A 16444-nucleotide genomic window follows, 5' to 3' on the forward strand; every position below is an offset into this window, starting at 1 on the left:
ATTCGTGGTTCTCGAGACGAGTGGCTGAGCCGATTAAAATTAGCACGAGCTTCCCATTGTTCCCTTCCACGGACCTCGAATAAGTACAATGCACCCTGTTTGTTCACCTGCACGTGCTGTCCCGCAGTTCTGTGCCTCCTCTCGTACGATCCGCGCCAGATCGGCTGCCGCTAATAAGACGCCATATTGGAAACTAGTAATTGATCCTTCGATGTGAGTAGAGAGAAAGAAAAAAGTGTTCTTCTCAGCAGTTAATGCATATCGATCGGCTTAAAGATGGTTTTGATGTCTCTTAATGGGTTTGATTTGGTGGTCGGAATTACATGTGTATTGTGATGAAATGAGTATTAGTCAATACCGATATTATTGGCTATTGATGGGTATTTTGAGGTTAAAATATTCATGCAGAGGATATTAGATGGGAAATTTGTATATTGTTGTGGCAGTTTGCAAAATTTCAATTAACCATGGTGTCAAATTATCAAGCCAATTACTCTTCTAGTAATACTCTCTCATAGAGTATCATAACGCTGATAATTTCATTAGAAGACTAGCACGACCATTTTCACGTTTTTACAGAAAGTAACCTATGCTAAGTAACCTAACCAAAATCAACTCAACCATCATCATCATCGTCAAACACTAACATTCGACTGGAAGTTTGAATTAGAAGATAGCAACGAGGTTATACGAGGATAAAAGAGGCAAGAGAAATATTTTAAAAAATCAGTCATGGCAGAGGATAAGGGTCACAGAATCCTTTGTCGTCGAGCGAGACGCGGAAGACACGCGAGACAGACTTTCGCTGTGACTCGTATCCTGAAGGTAGATACACATAAAAGCCAAGCTTTTCTCCGGTCACTCATTTCCCGGAAAAGGGATGAATTATGGAGGGATAGGCGGCGAACGGTCGTGAAACGAGAGACGTAGTCAAAGAGACGTAAATTTTCGATCGCCTTCTCTCGTGAAAATAACTTCAACACACGCGCGCTTCTAGAAACGCTCGCTTCAGCGAGTTCGAATGCCACGACGCGCATCTGTCGATACTCGAATTCGCGAGGAAGTACGATCGGAACTTTTCAAACGTAGATACGTCAGAGATGATGAGAAATATGGGGAAAATGGGGTAGATTTAGAAGGACAAGTTTTCGTCGGTGAATAGTAGAAATTATATAGGCTGTCTTTGACACGTGTAGCTATCTGCCGATATTTGAACTGCGATCAGATTACGATCGAAGCCTTCTAACGTGTACGACTGTATGGCGAACGATGACAAATACGACTGTGAAATGGAGGAACGATAAGAACGGGGAGTCGTCAAAGTCGAGGAAAATAAGGCGAATGATAAATTGACAAAAAATGATGAAAATGCTAAAGAATGACAAAAGCTACGAAAGTGATATGGAAGGTAAGAATGGTGGAGGAAAACAAATTTACTATAAATTTACTATAGAAATCGTACAGGTTGCCTCGCGTAACTGAGACAGTAACTTTTAGAATACAGTAACTACTTGACACAGTAACAGCCAGAAGAAAAGTTTCTAACCTATAAATCTAGGTGTTTCAAAAAATGATGAGGCCCATATACGAAATTACGAGGAAATTTATTTCAGATGTGGAAACATGGCGGAAGTTAAGGCGCGAAATGCAAATTTCTCTGGTATGGTCTTAACTCAGATTAAACTCTAAGTCACAGTCATCCTACGTCTAACGTGACTAATAAAAATCCAATTAAAATTCTAACTCGTATTAATCTACATAATCTGCATTTACGTATTTGTATCTAATCATCGATCTAATTTTAGACCCAACTAAATGTCCCTATGAAACATCAAGATCGACAGTAAACAGGATTTATGAATGGGAAAACAGAGACAGAGAAAACATAATGGAGGAGGGAATCTGTTTTTTTTTCCTTGATAAATGGGAGGCAGACGCGTGAAGTATACAGCCCCATTCAATAATATTGATTTGCATACGCCTTTGAAACCTTTTTGTATCTAACTTTCCACCGAATTCGTCGTCCTCGGCGAGAAGATTGGCCTGATTCAAGCGTTCCACACGAGCATTCGCTAAATTCCACAATACGACGTGTCCTGATCCTTCAACTGGCACGCCAAGGATGACTGAATACCTAAATGTAGGCTGATCCGCACTCCATTACCTCCTAAAATAGCAGCCTCTGTGACGTTGCCAACTTTTTACCGCAATGAACATTTAGGCTTCACGTGAATCTGAATAATTGTCTGCCAACCTGAATATCGATAGCAAAGGGCGATCAACGATATAGTAGTTGATAATTGCTAATATCCTGATATTAATATTCTTTGTAAAGATATTTCGGCAAGTTTGTAAAACTTAGGCTATCGGTTTTTTAGCTGATGAGAGCTGCTGGTGAACGTCTTCGATAACAAAGATGATGTTATAGTCATGGTCGTAGAACAGGAGAATTGGTCACGATGGTCACGTAGTCAGGAAGATTATAGATTGAAGGAAGGTCGTTTAACCGGTGCTTTCACCACCAGGGGATCGATATCGTGGCCGAGTCTTGCTGAAATTTTCAGCAAGACACGTCCTAATGGACCTGTCAGCGGCCACCAGATACCAGTGTCTATGGAACAGGCTAGATATCGATAATTGCCCGTTTCGATCCATCCTAGCAATTTCCTTTGCATTAGGCTTCTACCCTAGCCTCGATCACTTTGTCAAGGCGATGAAGGAAGCTTGTGTTTTTTTATCTATCAGAGATTTAGAGGCTAATTTAAAGAAGATGTTGCATGAAAGAGAGCGATAAAGAAGAAGAAAGGATACTTTTAAATTTAGATTTCTTATCTGAGCGACAAAATTTGAACTTTATTAGCCACGTAGAGAGAATTTTACAGACAATTGTGCCCTGTACAAAATGATTTTCAAACGAATTTTTAGATTAATGCATCTAGCGGGATGGTATATTTCCCTTTTTCATTTTCTTCTTCGTGTTTCTCTTTTCTTTGTTTTCTAGTGGAACGTTGAATCGGAAATAGTTCTTTAAATATTCAAAAAGTATGCCCGATTGATATGGAGCTGCGATTAAGCGATAAAAGTTGCTGCAGTTCTTTGAAAACGATTCAATTTAGCCAGCACTTCTGTAGGTTAAAATATTCAAGGATATTTCGATTCCTAGCAATTTCTGGAATATGTAACGAGTAGTTATATAGAAATCTCATTGGAGTGAGAAAATTACTTGGTGTATTTTCAGAAATCAAATTGCTCCAATCGTAGCAACCAAAAAAAAGAGATCTGTCAATTATCTTGATTAATCAAAATGAAGGCTAAAATATTTTTTAAGTATTTTTTACCTGGAAGGACAAATCATGAGAATTGTTCATTGCTATGAACCGACTAACTTTCTCTAACTCTCGAACACTCAAAATTCTTCTAGAAATTGAGAAATTGTGCTGATCCAAAGTTGAGAAACCTTTGTCAACAATGAGATCAAAAAATGCTTCTTCAACTGGCAACATCATTTCAAGTGGCTTTGGACACTGGAAGCTCCTGTCTTGTCCAGTTCTACAGATTAGTTAAAACTTCTATAATAGTCAGAGTCCTTTTGAAATGTGTAGAAGCTGTTCCAATTAAAGGATTCCAAATTGCTATCAATGAAAGAATCAAAATAATAATATTTTAAGAGAATTAATTTTTAGATTAATTTAACAGAATAAATTAATTTATTTATTTTCTTTTTAGATCAATTTAATGATATATTACAATTGAGAGAATTACTGCGAGTGCTTGCAAATACTTAAAAATCCTATTCCATTCAATTCCATCGACTTGTTCAACTTGTATAATTGTCAACATTCCCCTGGAATGTTGAGAAATTGTCTCAATTAAAAAATCGAAAAGTTGTGTGAAAGATGAGGTACCTCAGTTAATGGAGTCAAGCCAAGTGCTTCCAAACACTTGAACTAAAAATTTTACCTGAGTAATTAAGAACCATAACAACTTGGGGACTTGTACGGAATTTTTAGAAACTGTTTTAACCAGTCCAAAGTGTTCGAGAGGTTAGAAGAAATCGAAGTTGATCTCTCTAATTATCAAAATTTATCCAATTCGTCTAAAATGCTTCCCACAAGCCGACGAATCCTCTGTAGGTGGAACGTACGAAATATCGAAAGCAAAATGCTTGTTGCAACGTTTATTGGACAAATCAATTGTGCTGGGATTTCGTTTGTTAAATTACCTTCGCAAAAGTATGAATTCGCACGAACGTGCGCAGTCTATCAGCGGCTAAATAAAATAAAATTGAAAAGATACAGCTGAAAAGCAAATTTCATAGAACAGTTGACGTATAGAGAATAAAAACCGAATATACGTATACAGGCGCATGTCAAACTGCAATAAACCATGGCAAAACGCTGATGACTAAATGAAATAAAATCCGAAAAATATAAATCATAGAAAGAAAGGCTATCGATAGAAACATACAGATATAAAGCGCGGATAACTTGCAGCTCACATACAATCATACAATTGCCATACAACTGGTAATGGAAAAGCAAACAAACTCGAAAGAACAATCGTCAGATAGGAAAACCGGACATGCGTAAACAAACGCATGTGAAACTGTAATAAACCGGCATAAAGAGAAACTGATAACAGATAACAAAGAACAATTCTCAAATGGAAAGTAAAAACCGGATACGCGTAAACTGACGCGCTCCAAATTGTCATAAACCGGCACGGAACACCGATAACTGACTACAATAAACTGAGTAGAATAAAATATAAAACAAAAGAATGCAGGCACAAAGATAGACAGCTTCCAAATTACAGGTGGCGATGGGTTGCGGACGAAACAGGTTCCAAAGATCGGTTGGCAGATAGGGAAGGAAAACCGGATACGCGTAAACAGACACGCGCTGCGTTGCCTAACGCGTCGCCCGAATAAATAGGGGCGCGCAATCGCGCGACATGCGCCCTCACAACTGGGTCACCATCCGACAGCCGCCGTCTGAAAATCCATTCCTGGCCTCGAGTTCGCTCTCCTAGGTCAGGGTGGCAGGAGGAGCCTGACTAGTCCTCGCGAAAATGGGCTGGACAACGCTGCGCACACAAGTCGTTAGTATCCCCCTTGAAACACCTGGACGAGACACCTGGCCCCTTTCGCTTTCTATCGCGAATCCAGGTCACAGACATCAGATCCGTGCAGCCAGACAGTGATCGAGCTATTATTCGTGCCGCAGTGTGCTTTCGCGCTGGTGAATCCTCGCGTTCCTGACTCCGGATAGCTCGCATCCGTTGCTATGCGGCTCCACTGCGGTCGCTTCCGGTTCTTCTTACCTCACAAAGTCTGTACACATTGTGTCTAGTGCTATTTGACGTGAATGTGTGCCTGAATGATGGTTCTACGAAAATTAGCGACAAACGGAGGTCTATGAGAAAGTTAGGTCAGCTGCTGGTAGGAGCAGCTGGTGCATGGTGTTTTGACACGTGACACACGATATTTGCAGGCGTCGAGACGCGTGTCCGTGATCAGGACACACACGTGGGGGACACTTTTTGCCGCACGTGCTTGGGATTAAACGTGGTCGAATGATTTTCGTTAGGGGAGTGTCGTTCCTTGCTTGACAGAATGGACTCTCCGTGGCGTATTTTGATGTCGATACCGGGGCTTTGCGGGCATTCGCAAGTGTGTACAGAGTAGTCGGGAATTGATTAAGAAGAATTGTTTATGCGATGGCTTTTACCGTTGTTTTGTCAAATTAGATTCCCCAGTATTTAACACTTTCGCGCGTATTAAAAAGTTGCTGGAAAAATCATGCGTCGTTGCACGTTGCAATTGTATTGCCTGATGAGACGTAGTGCTGCTGACGTTGCGTAACGTTTGTTCTCTGATAAATACACAGTAGCATAGACGCAACTGTTGCGTCTATATCTGTACACGTTTGAATGAAATATTTTTAGAAGAAGAAAAGACAGGCGACTGTAGGAAATGCGTTGAGATATTATTTGACTCTGCTACTTGGATATCTCATGTGTCAATCTTGCCTTCGTTTCTTGCCAAATTTTGTAATTCCATGGATAAAAATATCTGTACTTTTTAATAGCGAACGTGTTAAATACCTAGGTGTCTTGACTTTTGTAAATGTCCCTGATTTTGCTTCTTTCATTATTTACTTTCTGTATTATTTTCGTGCTGCCCAGTCGTAGATTGCAGACTACTGAGTAACGTATCGCGGAATAATGCAGAGTACAGTTTCACTTGATGGTCGATGCTCCTTCAGTGTCTTTATGAATGAAGCCCCTACAGTATACTCGGTGCACGATATAGCGATAGGTACAATGGTCTGTTTGGGATCGATAGGAATCTCGGTTGCCGTGATATTGTACTATCGATGGCCTAATTTTAATTAACAATTATTTCCGGCAGACCATGTCTCAAGTTAACAAATCTGTTAATTATGAAATATTGACCACTGTTGGACACTGTTGTTGGGAATTAAATGTCCAATAATTATAATCAACGCTATTTCAATTTTAAACGATATGTCAATTGATTAATGAAAGAACAATAATATTGGTTTATATTTATTAAGAAACTGTTTATTAATAAATTGCAATTTTTATAATTGCAAACAAAAGCTACCCTCCAGCTAGAATAAACATTAGCTTGCCATGCTTTTCGTCTCTTATATATTTCTGAATATTTAGATATTTTACATTTTGCATATTAATGAACATACCCTGAATATGCATGCTGTTTTCCATATTCATACATCCTGTGCATTTCTGTGTCTTTCAATTTTCACATAAATCCATAAAAATTGGCAATTTATTTAATTAATAGTAAAATGTTATTAAAATAATAGAACATTAAAATCTAATGATACTATTGAAATAGTTTTGTGAAATGGTGATAATAATTGGAAAATAAGTTGGTACATGTGTGTTACGATAAGCAATCGTGGTGTCCTCGATAGAATCCAATTAATAGCAGGCCGAGCCGTTGCATTAAAACGGTTCTGGCTTCCTCTTTCGTTGGATATCTATTTACCAGGCGGTCGTGCACGAGTTGTTTGCCGGCTCGTGCAGAAACTCGACTATTTCCATTGTCATCGCACTGTCATACCATAGGAAACAGAACTTTCTGAAAAGTTTTCCGATATCCCTGTGTTCAATGGCACAATAACGAGACTTGTGTCGTTCAGTTTATATCTTTCATTATTGCCACAGGTTTGAAGCGAATAGTGGTAGAGGTAAATTGATATTTAAAGAAACACAATTTTCTATTATTTCGTTACTATATTTGTTAGTGTAGAAGATAACTGTCCACTGAATTAATTGGAAAAATTTAAAGAAAAAAATTGGCTGAATATATTATATTTAGAAAATATTAGTTTGATTTATTGGAAAAAATTTGTACGTTATCTAGCGAGCTATTGCAAGAATCTAAAAAGTCTAAATGTCATAAATCAGATTAAAGAAATATAATTGTTTAGTTATTTTGTTATTTAGAAATGTAACACTGGAAAGATGAATTTTTAAAAAATTTGTCTATTTTGAGGTTCTTAATATTATTCCTTAAAGTATAAAGGATACAAAAGTTATCTTTGTCCGGATATTTTTAATTTTGAGATATTTTTTAACAGTACTTAGAAACGTATACCTTCCATTACTATAATTTAAAAAGAAACTAGAAAGTCTCGAGAAATACAACATAGAAACGCAGGAATCAATTTTTCCATTGAGGTATCAAAACGTCAAAGTTCCAAGAAATACTGTGACCATTCTCTTTCTTCGTTAGATTATATCATTTCCCATTGTAAAAAGGTATCTAATTCGTTAATGGAAGTTAATTAGTGTAATTACTTAATTCCATAATGGCGTCGGTGATCATTTCAAAAATAATTGCAAAAGAGGTAAAGGCAGATCGTTAGGGAATTTTCAAGTACTAGAAGAAAATTGGATTCTATTAAAAAGATTGTCCAAGTCTGCCAGAGCAGATATTATATGTGACGTTCGTTTCAATTTGCAGAAGGAGCTGTTCGGGGCTGGAGAAGCCGGCCAACCGGATGGGGTGAGCAGCCGGAAGATGTCGAATGGCTCGACCGGAAGTACCAAGCACAAATGGTTGAAAGCGTTCAAGAGTTTGAAAACCAGCTCCCCGACGACTCCGCCATCAACCGACAAGTCAGTAACTATTCGATGAAAATGCACTTTAAACGATGAATGCTTCAAATATCTCCTTCCTTCTCTCCTATTTTATTTTTTGTTTCCATTGGTTTCTTTTTTTTTAGATAAGATGTTTTGTTAAAGTGTGTTGGTTGTGTTTGAGTAACCAAAATTGTTGTTTTGTCAATGCTTCACTAACACAGAGGGAAACAGGCGATGTACCATGCTGTTTCTACAGTCGTCGCCATGTCTAGGTGAGTTTGTTACTAGGAAGTCACTAGATATTCGTTCAACTTGGTTAATGATTAATTTAACGAGGTAAATTTGTTTACTGATCTTTCATTAATATATATATATCTTATAATATATTAGCAATACAATTTTTAATAATTTTATGAAGAAATTGTATCGAAGATATATTCCTTTATTTAGTGATAATGAAGTATACCATTTGGTCCATTCTTTTAAATCATGGTACTCTACAAAATTCCAGAAATTTGCTAAAACCTTTTTACATTTCTACGCGTCTGACAAATTTTCCCTAAAGATACCATTAACAAAATAAACACGCTATATTAAACATATGACACATTAAATAAACAAAACAAAATAAGAAATAAGAAAGTCGAAGAAGCAATACAAAGAACAACTTGTTTCAGGAAAAGTTTGGAGTCCGAGGGGGGCCACTCTTGGCGCGAGTACACTTATCGAAAAATCACTCCCTGCGATGCGTGTGGCCAGGTGTTACGTGGCCATAGTCGCCAGGGCGTCAGGTGTCGTGGCTGCAAAGCAAACGCTCACACCGACTGCATCAATATGGTGCAGCCCGTCATGTGTCCGAGCCTGGCGCCTAAAAAGAGCGGGGGGATTCCCCTTCTTCGTCGACAGAAGACTCAGACTCAAGTGGACGACACCGCGGCCGCAGAATACAGTAAGTACTCGCCAGTTTGGGAATGTGATTGTGTCAAAATTGATTTTCTTATCCCCTTTCTCTCTCTCTCTCTCTCTCTCTCTCTTTCTTTCTTTCTCTCTCGTTGTCGCGGATGATCGATGCTCTAAGAAATGAGACGAATCTATTCTTAACCGAATCTTTGACACCCTCAGAAGTAGCAAGTTTATCTTCGACCAATTTGATGATAATCTCGCTATGATACCAAGTCTATTCACTGTGATTCGTCATTTTCATATTGAAAATTTGAGGCAGATTCCTTTGTATTACGGCGAAAGGTTTGCAGGAGGAAAGAAAATTGAACTGCAGGGATGAGGGAGATGATCGATCCGGGATTGGAGCCAGCCGGATGAAACAGATTGCGTGAAATTGATGAATCACTATACTGAAATTTAAGCCTGATGGCCTGGAATTTAATTCTGGATCAATCTCGGTGCTGCAGTTCAACATTCCAGCTTGTACGGAAGTTTAGTTTCTCACTTTGGGATTCTAATTGCTAAAATAAATTACTGGATCCAAAGTACCAGGGTCAGGGAATAGCTTGTGCATGGACAGTTTCATTAGATAAGAGTATCGATCGATCCATAAATTGAAACAAAGAAAAAGATGCGAAAGGAAACGAAGGATCAAATTTTTCACGATGCTCTGCTCCTCATCTTCTCACCTTGATCGAATTCCCTGAACGCGATTCATCGACATGCAAGGCACGGAAAGGGTCAGAGATCATGGTATGCATCACAGCCCATCGCGATTAACAAATTAATCGGATCATTCACCCTTCAACCTTCTTTCTTCCTCTTCGCGTCCCTCGATCGCCTGAACAGGCTACAAGAAAAAGGAAAAACTCTTTCTCTATGGTGTAACTCGGTGTTTCGTGTGGCTCGGTGTCGTTCAGAGTCACTGAAGCTGAAAAGTCGATCGCTCGGAGACTCTTTAAGTTCCATTAGCTCCCAGCTAAGATGGGAGCTTTCAGGTTAGAGAAGTAGTCTTAAAAAGGAATTAGGGAGGGTTCTGGTAGGTTTTTATATGATTTCAGATGAAAATGATATATTTGTTTAAATTAGTTTCCTTTTTAACTGTGTGACAACTGGAGAGCCGACACCAGTACCACGTTAGTGTCAATTATTAGTACACACAATATACATATTTATCTGTTAATGCAGTCAGTTAGTTAGGTGGTTGTTATTGACTATTTAGATTTGGAAAGAATTGCTTCTCAAGGACTTGCATCTAATTATAGATAGGAATGATATCTTTAGTTACGTTGTTTTATCTTAAACAATATGACAAATGATGATGCAACACTAGTGCCATATATGTCAACTATTGGTGTACATAACATTAGTCTGTTCAATTATTTATTATTTATTGTCATATGTATATTTATTACTCGTTTTGTTTATCAAATATTCAGAGTCACTGAATCTTCCTATAAATATAAGAAAAACCATATTATTTAATTCCTGATATGAAGATCATTGCGCGTAGTGTTGAAACGATGGATTTGTTTGAAAGGTGTCAAAAATTATTGAGAGATTCCCTTGCTTAATCTGCTGTTAAGCGATCGCTTGTTACGTGCTCTTAATCCTTTCAACCTGATTTACTTCAATTGACGTCACTGTCAACCCATCCTCCGAACGATCGATGCCAATTTTGTTATCCGCTGTGCAGCCAGTAATGTTGCAAATTGACTTTGAATGATTTCAACCTGAATTATGCCACTGATGGAGATAGATTCTGGCTCCCCTTTAAATCACGAATTTCCTACGATCTGCATTGAATTCTTTTGGAATTTCTAAGTGTAAATTTCTTCTTCGATAATGGGCTTTCTATTGTCCAGTACATGAAACTAGACGAATGTAGTAGGTGACTCTGAACAAATGGCACTAAAACACACTATCACTGTACAATAATAAAGTTCAACTCTTGATGAGAAGTATGGCTACCATGAACAGGTGTCTTTAAAATTGATCAATGTTACTATCCTAAATACTCGTTTCTGCTATCTGTAGCTCCTTTCTTAATTCTATACAAAAAGATACTATTTCCAGTTTACTGAATATCTGAACAAATACAACAAACTTCATTATATATTAATAAGGGAAACTATTTATATAGCAAGTAAATAAATATAATAGATTAAATTACAACTAATTAGTAAGTTATAAAGGACCAACTAAAGACACTTGTTGCCCAAGGAGCGTCTGCTTTGAGTCATAAAGTTGAAGGCAAAGGAAAGGAAAGGAAAGAAAAGTGAACTAAGCAAAAAAAAAAAAGAAAAATAAAGATACTGAAAAGAAAGCACCTCGTGTGATGTCTCTCTGCTTTTGCATTGCTATCTGTCTATCTCGTGTGAGCAGACGTGGACGCCATATACCAGGTGCTGAAGCAGGCAGGCGAGATCCGTGGAAACTCGACAAACTCACCACCTACGCCTCCCACAGCAGATCATCCTCCAGCACCTTCGTCAGCGAGGGCTTCCTCCCACCCTTGTTCCTCGTCCACCTCTGGTAAGGCACAGCACCAATTCCTCTTGACCTTGAAGCAGAGCCTCCCTATAGGAAAAGTATAATTCCTCTGTTTCTTGAAATCTGTGACTGGAGTGCTCTTCAGGTGCATTCTACTGTGCAAAGATAATTGCTGACAAATTACTCAAGTTGTTGAAGCTTGGTCGACCCAGTAAATTGTAGATTCTGAAAGTTTTTGGTAACGTAGAGGAAATTTATGGGTATGTGAGAGCGTAGGAGTTAGAAATGAGTCAGATAGCTGAAAGAAGTAAACACTCCCATTTAGAACATTTATTTTACTTGTTAGAGTAGTTGATGTAGTTTTGTGCTATAAAGTATTATATATTAGAGAAATCATTGTATGTTAGACTAAAGTTATTCTATTTCATATCATGCTTAATTTATTACAAACTGAAATGGAAAAGATGTTTAAAAATAAGAAAAAAAACAAAATCCCTTTCAGTTCAGTACAGTATTCTGCTAAGAATTATACCCTTCAGTTCAATCCATTTCACTTAAGAGAGTCTTATAAAGGTTTCTTCCTTCTGAGGTCTTCTGAGGTCTTTGTTAAATGTCAAATATATGCTGCTTCCTTTGAGAGAAGATCTGAAGTAAAACTTGGCACCTGTGCCAAGAGAAAAATGTATTAAAAGTACTTCGAACACGAGGAAAGCTATTGATTTTAGTTAAAGTTCAGCAAATATATTTTATATGAAAGCATTAGATGATTAAGAAGAGTAAGATGCAATCCTGAAGCGACTTCATCAAGTTTATGCATCTGCTAGAGCAATCTCTGCTTCAAGGTGGCACTTTACCCTGTTCTCTCTTTTTATTCTTTTAATCAACAGAAATATACTCTCTTCTTTAGGGACATGACTCGTAACTTTTGCCTCTTTTTTCTTTTTATCTATCCAGTAATTTCTCTGTCTCTCTTTTCTACTTCTTCCCCTACTTCATCTTCATTCTTCCTCTTTACACGCGCGCCATCTGTACTGTTTTTATCGTACTATTCAGGATTCCCCGCATGCACTGATGGATCTAACCCATCGTCATCACTTTTCCGAGATCATCGACTTTGCGTTACGGATTTTTCAATCTCTAGATCCTTTAACTGAAATATCTTTGGAATATTGTAAAAATCGTGAAAACTTTTAAAATGGATAAATTGTTGTTGGTGTTACCTCAATGATAATTACGGTGTGAATATTTTTGAAAAATTTTTCATTTTCTATAAACGTGAAAGAATTTTTCGCAAATATTTTTGTTATTTTATCATCGTGCAATGTGTCCTACGTGAATTTTCGTCGATCGTTTATCTTGGAAAAAGATTGAGAAAAGAAGGATCATCTCTTTAAGAGTTCTCGATATGGCGGGAAGCTTAAATTTCACCATGAGGCCTCCTACGGACGAAGAGAGAAACGTTTGCCCGCTTTCTGTCCCCCAACTTCAAGTAACGAAGAAATCACAAACAGACGATCTTCGATTCTTGAACGAGTAACTTTGACAGTTCCATTAAAAAATAAAAACGGAAAATAACTAATCCGATCAAAAGTCCCAAATCGCTTGAAATGTTCCCAAAAAAACAGCAGTCATTATCGCCAATTCCCTAGTCTCCGAAATCGCAAACGTAACGTAACAATCGACTTTAGCGTCAATGTTAAAAAAAACTAACCAATTCCATCATGGAGTCTAAACGCGCAATTCCAATCGATTCCATGGAATTCCATGAAACAAACGAATCATCTAAGGGAGAAAGAGGTGAAATCTTCAAATATCGCGGTAACAGATAGGGAGAGCACCGATAACGGCGCCACCAGCGCTGGACGGGGAAATCCCACGGAATTGCACCTACTAACGACTAAAACCAGCCTCAAAAGTGAGACTAAATTAAACAGTGCTTGTACTGAGAGAGAAAGAGCTACAGTTGGAGTGGAAAGCGCGTGAGAAAACATATCAAGGCGAAATCATCTTGGAATCGTTGCAATTCCATTGACCAGGACGGGGCAGCGGTGGATCAATGTCAGGAACCAGACCATTCGGGCAGCCACTGGTGTTGATGACCCAAGAGAAACCTTCGACCTCTTCGCAAAAGACGCCCGAACGTTCTTACCATGGTTCCAACAGAAAACGATGACCTTTGAACTGGACGCGCGTCGCTTAAGCGATCTGCGTTTCGAAAAGAAATGGATTTAAAGCTTCTAGGAACTGAAATCTAGCGACTCGTGATCTATAATTACTAGTTGTGGACTGTGAAGTAGGTTTTAGATGGTGAAACGTTCGTGAGTGGGCTGAAAACGTGGAATTGCTATGGTAAGGGGATGGAATTGCGATTGTGAAAATCAAATGGGGGAAATTGATGTGTACGGTCTTCGTTTATATACCGTGACGTGATACGTGTACGTGTTACTCGCTGGAATTGCTGAAGTTGCGCGACATTGAAGTATGCAACTTCGAAGTATAAATCGGTTGGTTTCAGTTTTGTGTGAAATTAGAGAGGCAGCTTGAAATTGTCGAGGAATCGAAAGTGAAATTGCTCGATCCCGTTTCGAGGAAAGCGAATATCGATCAACTTTTATGTATACAATTCTATTTTTCCGAATACCTTTGTTTACGCACGAATCGAAGAAGTTTGCTGGAATTGCGCTAAAGTGAACGAACGTTGGAATTGCGCACAAAATTCTCTTCATTTAACTTGTACAACTTGTTTGCGCCTAAATTATCTCCGTGTAAGGACTGGAACGATGTTTGGAATTGACAATATGTAGAGTATAAAATTGTAAATTTATTGTTCATCCATTCAACCAGCATTTGACGGAGGAGTTGATCATTTATTTCTGCGAACCCACCCTGTTGCTCTTTTCCGTGGAATTGCGAGATTGGAAATGTGGAATTGCTGATGCAAATTTTCCCGATTCAATAGTGAACAATTTTTTATTTGAGTATTGTTGAAAAAGTAGTTGGAAGTGAGAAATATTTTGAATTGCTTAATATTGTATTGTTCAATTTTTTCGTTATAGAAACTTACAAACTTTTTATTTTCGTCCAGTTTATGTATGTAAGATATTTATTCCTAAATTCAGCATGATCAAATAACAGAAAAATCCCTATATTGGCGCCAATTATTCGCAGAATTTTTATCGTTTACGTACAGGTTGTGTCAAAAAAGACCGCGCCGTAAAGGTAAGGACTCACTACAAGATTACTTCAGAGCAATTTCCAATCACTTAAGTACCTATTATCTCAATTAGCCTAGTTTCCTTTGAAGATCGAAATGATTAACACGATTGTCGAATCTGGGATTGTTTTGTCAGGAAATTCAAAAAAAAAAACTACAACGAAAAAAAATGTATAATTATTCGAATCCAAGTTATTAAACATTATTCCGCATTTTAATTTCCCAGCTTTCTTTCTCTAAGAAATTATCTCCTCAAAGAAAAAATCGAAATGCACGAATCTTAAAAGTATGGTGAAAATGTACACAAAAGTAGGGGAAGAACGGACATGAAGTAGGAAGTATAGCGCGAAAAACGAACTCGAAGTCAATGAAAAGGAAGAAAAATTAGTACAAGGGAGAAATCATGTAAATATTGTAAATAAAAATGTTCTCTCCTGCGATTTCCTATGCTTTCACTTCTTGATGCGCGAGTCGTGTCCCATTTTTTTGCCTTTTTTACCTTTTTTTTATCATTTTTGTTTTATTTTTTATATAAAATTATTTTCTGTGTTAAAAAGTTTCGTATACTAGTTAAGTTTATCGCCTGGTGAGAGAAATACTTTCTTTGTGTGCATTCGTAATGTTACCGTATATCTATATGGTGTTCCTGTCTCGTTGTATGTGTTGATTTCCGGTCTCGACGTTGACGCCAAATGAGTACTTTTGTCAGAATGAAAATGTATGAAAACCTGTTGTCTCTATTGGGAATTGATTAAAAATTACGAGCCTCCACTTGCATATCTATGTGTACGTGTGCATATTGCAATTTTCTTGCACGCATATATCGACGTGTGGATTCGAATTTTGTTGAAAATCGTGTATTCTCCACTTTTCCGTTCTACACTGCTAACTGAATTTCCTTAAAAAATCTGAGATTCTGAAATTTCTTTCTTTTTATTTTTATAATTTTCTTTCACCTTGGTTTACTTTACTTTACCTTTTATTATTTTCCCGAAATTAATACTTTCGTGAGAAAAAGAGATTGTCTCTGAATCGTAGAAACTTGTCAAGCTTGCTCTATCTCTACCTAAACTCCGTTTAATTTAAGAAAAAAAATCCGGAAGCTTTTCGCTGTAACGATACATCATTACAGCGAGCTTCAATGACAGATATAACCTCAAAAAACGAGAAGGATAGGTAGGTACATCTTGCTGACAAGATGTTCGTGTTTCTTCCTGCAAGCAAACTCTCTCTGACTTCTCTCTATTCTAACTATCCGCTTATAAACTAGAAAAGAGAAACGAGAAACAGAATGAGAAAGTAACACTGCTTTGTAAAATGGCGTCAATGTCGAGCTACGAGCTAACCTCAAAGGCTAACTTGCTATGATCGCTCATTATGGAACATGAAGCGCCGCATAGTCCACAACGTAGACGCGAGAGACTGAACCTAAGGATGAAGAGTCTCAGCTTGGATTCTCCAGAGGGCACCGCTCATGTTCGACATCGTCCACGTGATTACTATACCGGGGGCCAAAGAGAGTCCACACCACCCAGACATTCTGACAGTGGAAGCATCAACAGATTATGTGAGTATTAATCAATTACTGGATTTCCTTGATAGGAGAGATATAGCGAGATCATGAAATTAGTCAGACTTGAAAGTATAGCGCAGAGGTGG

The 16444-nt window shown here is 37.9% G+C and overlaps 1 protein-coding gene across 5 annotated transcripts in view; it reads left to right on the forward strand.

Annotated features, from left to right (window-relative positions):
- LOC100649910 overlaps window positions 1-16444 on the forward strand; it is a 76813-nt gene that overhangs the window by 58751 nt on the left and 1618 nt on the right. Inside the window, exons 7-12 of one of the 5 annotated variants that reach the window (XM_048413247.1) lie at window positions 8018-8172; window positions 8358-8408; window positions 8814-9085; window positions 11464-11613; window positions 14740-14790; window positions 16176-16352. In XM_048413247.1, the coding sequence (XP_048269204.1) occupies window positions 8018-8172; window positions 8358-8408; window positions 8814-9085; window positions 11464-11613; window positions 14740-14790; window positions 16176-16352 (856 nt within the window). The remainder of the gene's footprint in view (window positions 1-8017; window positions 8173-8357; window positions 8409-8813; window positions 9086-11463; window positions 11614-14739; window positions 14791-16175; window positions 16353-16444) is intronic. The other 4 variants (XM_003403125.4, XM_048413249.1, XM_048413248.1 and 1 more) reach the window with 4 other exon arrangements.

The sequence above is a fragment of the Bombus terrestris genome, chromosome 16 (assembly GCF_910591885.1).
Source record: "Bombus terrestris chromosome 16, iyBomTerr1.2, whole genome shotgun sequence".
NCBI lineage: Eukaryota > Metazoa > Arthropoda > Insecta > Hymenoptera > Apidae > Bombus > Bombus terrestris.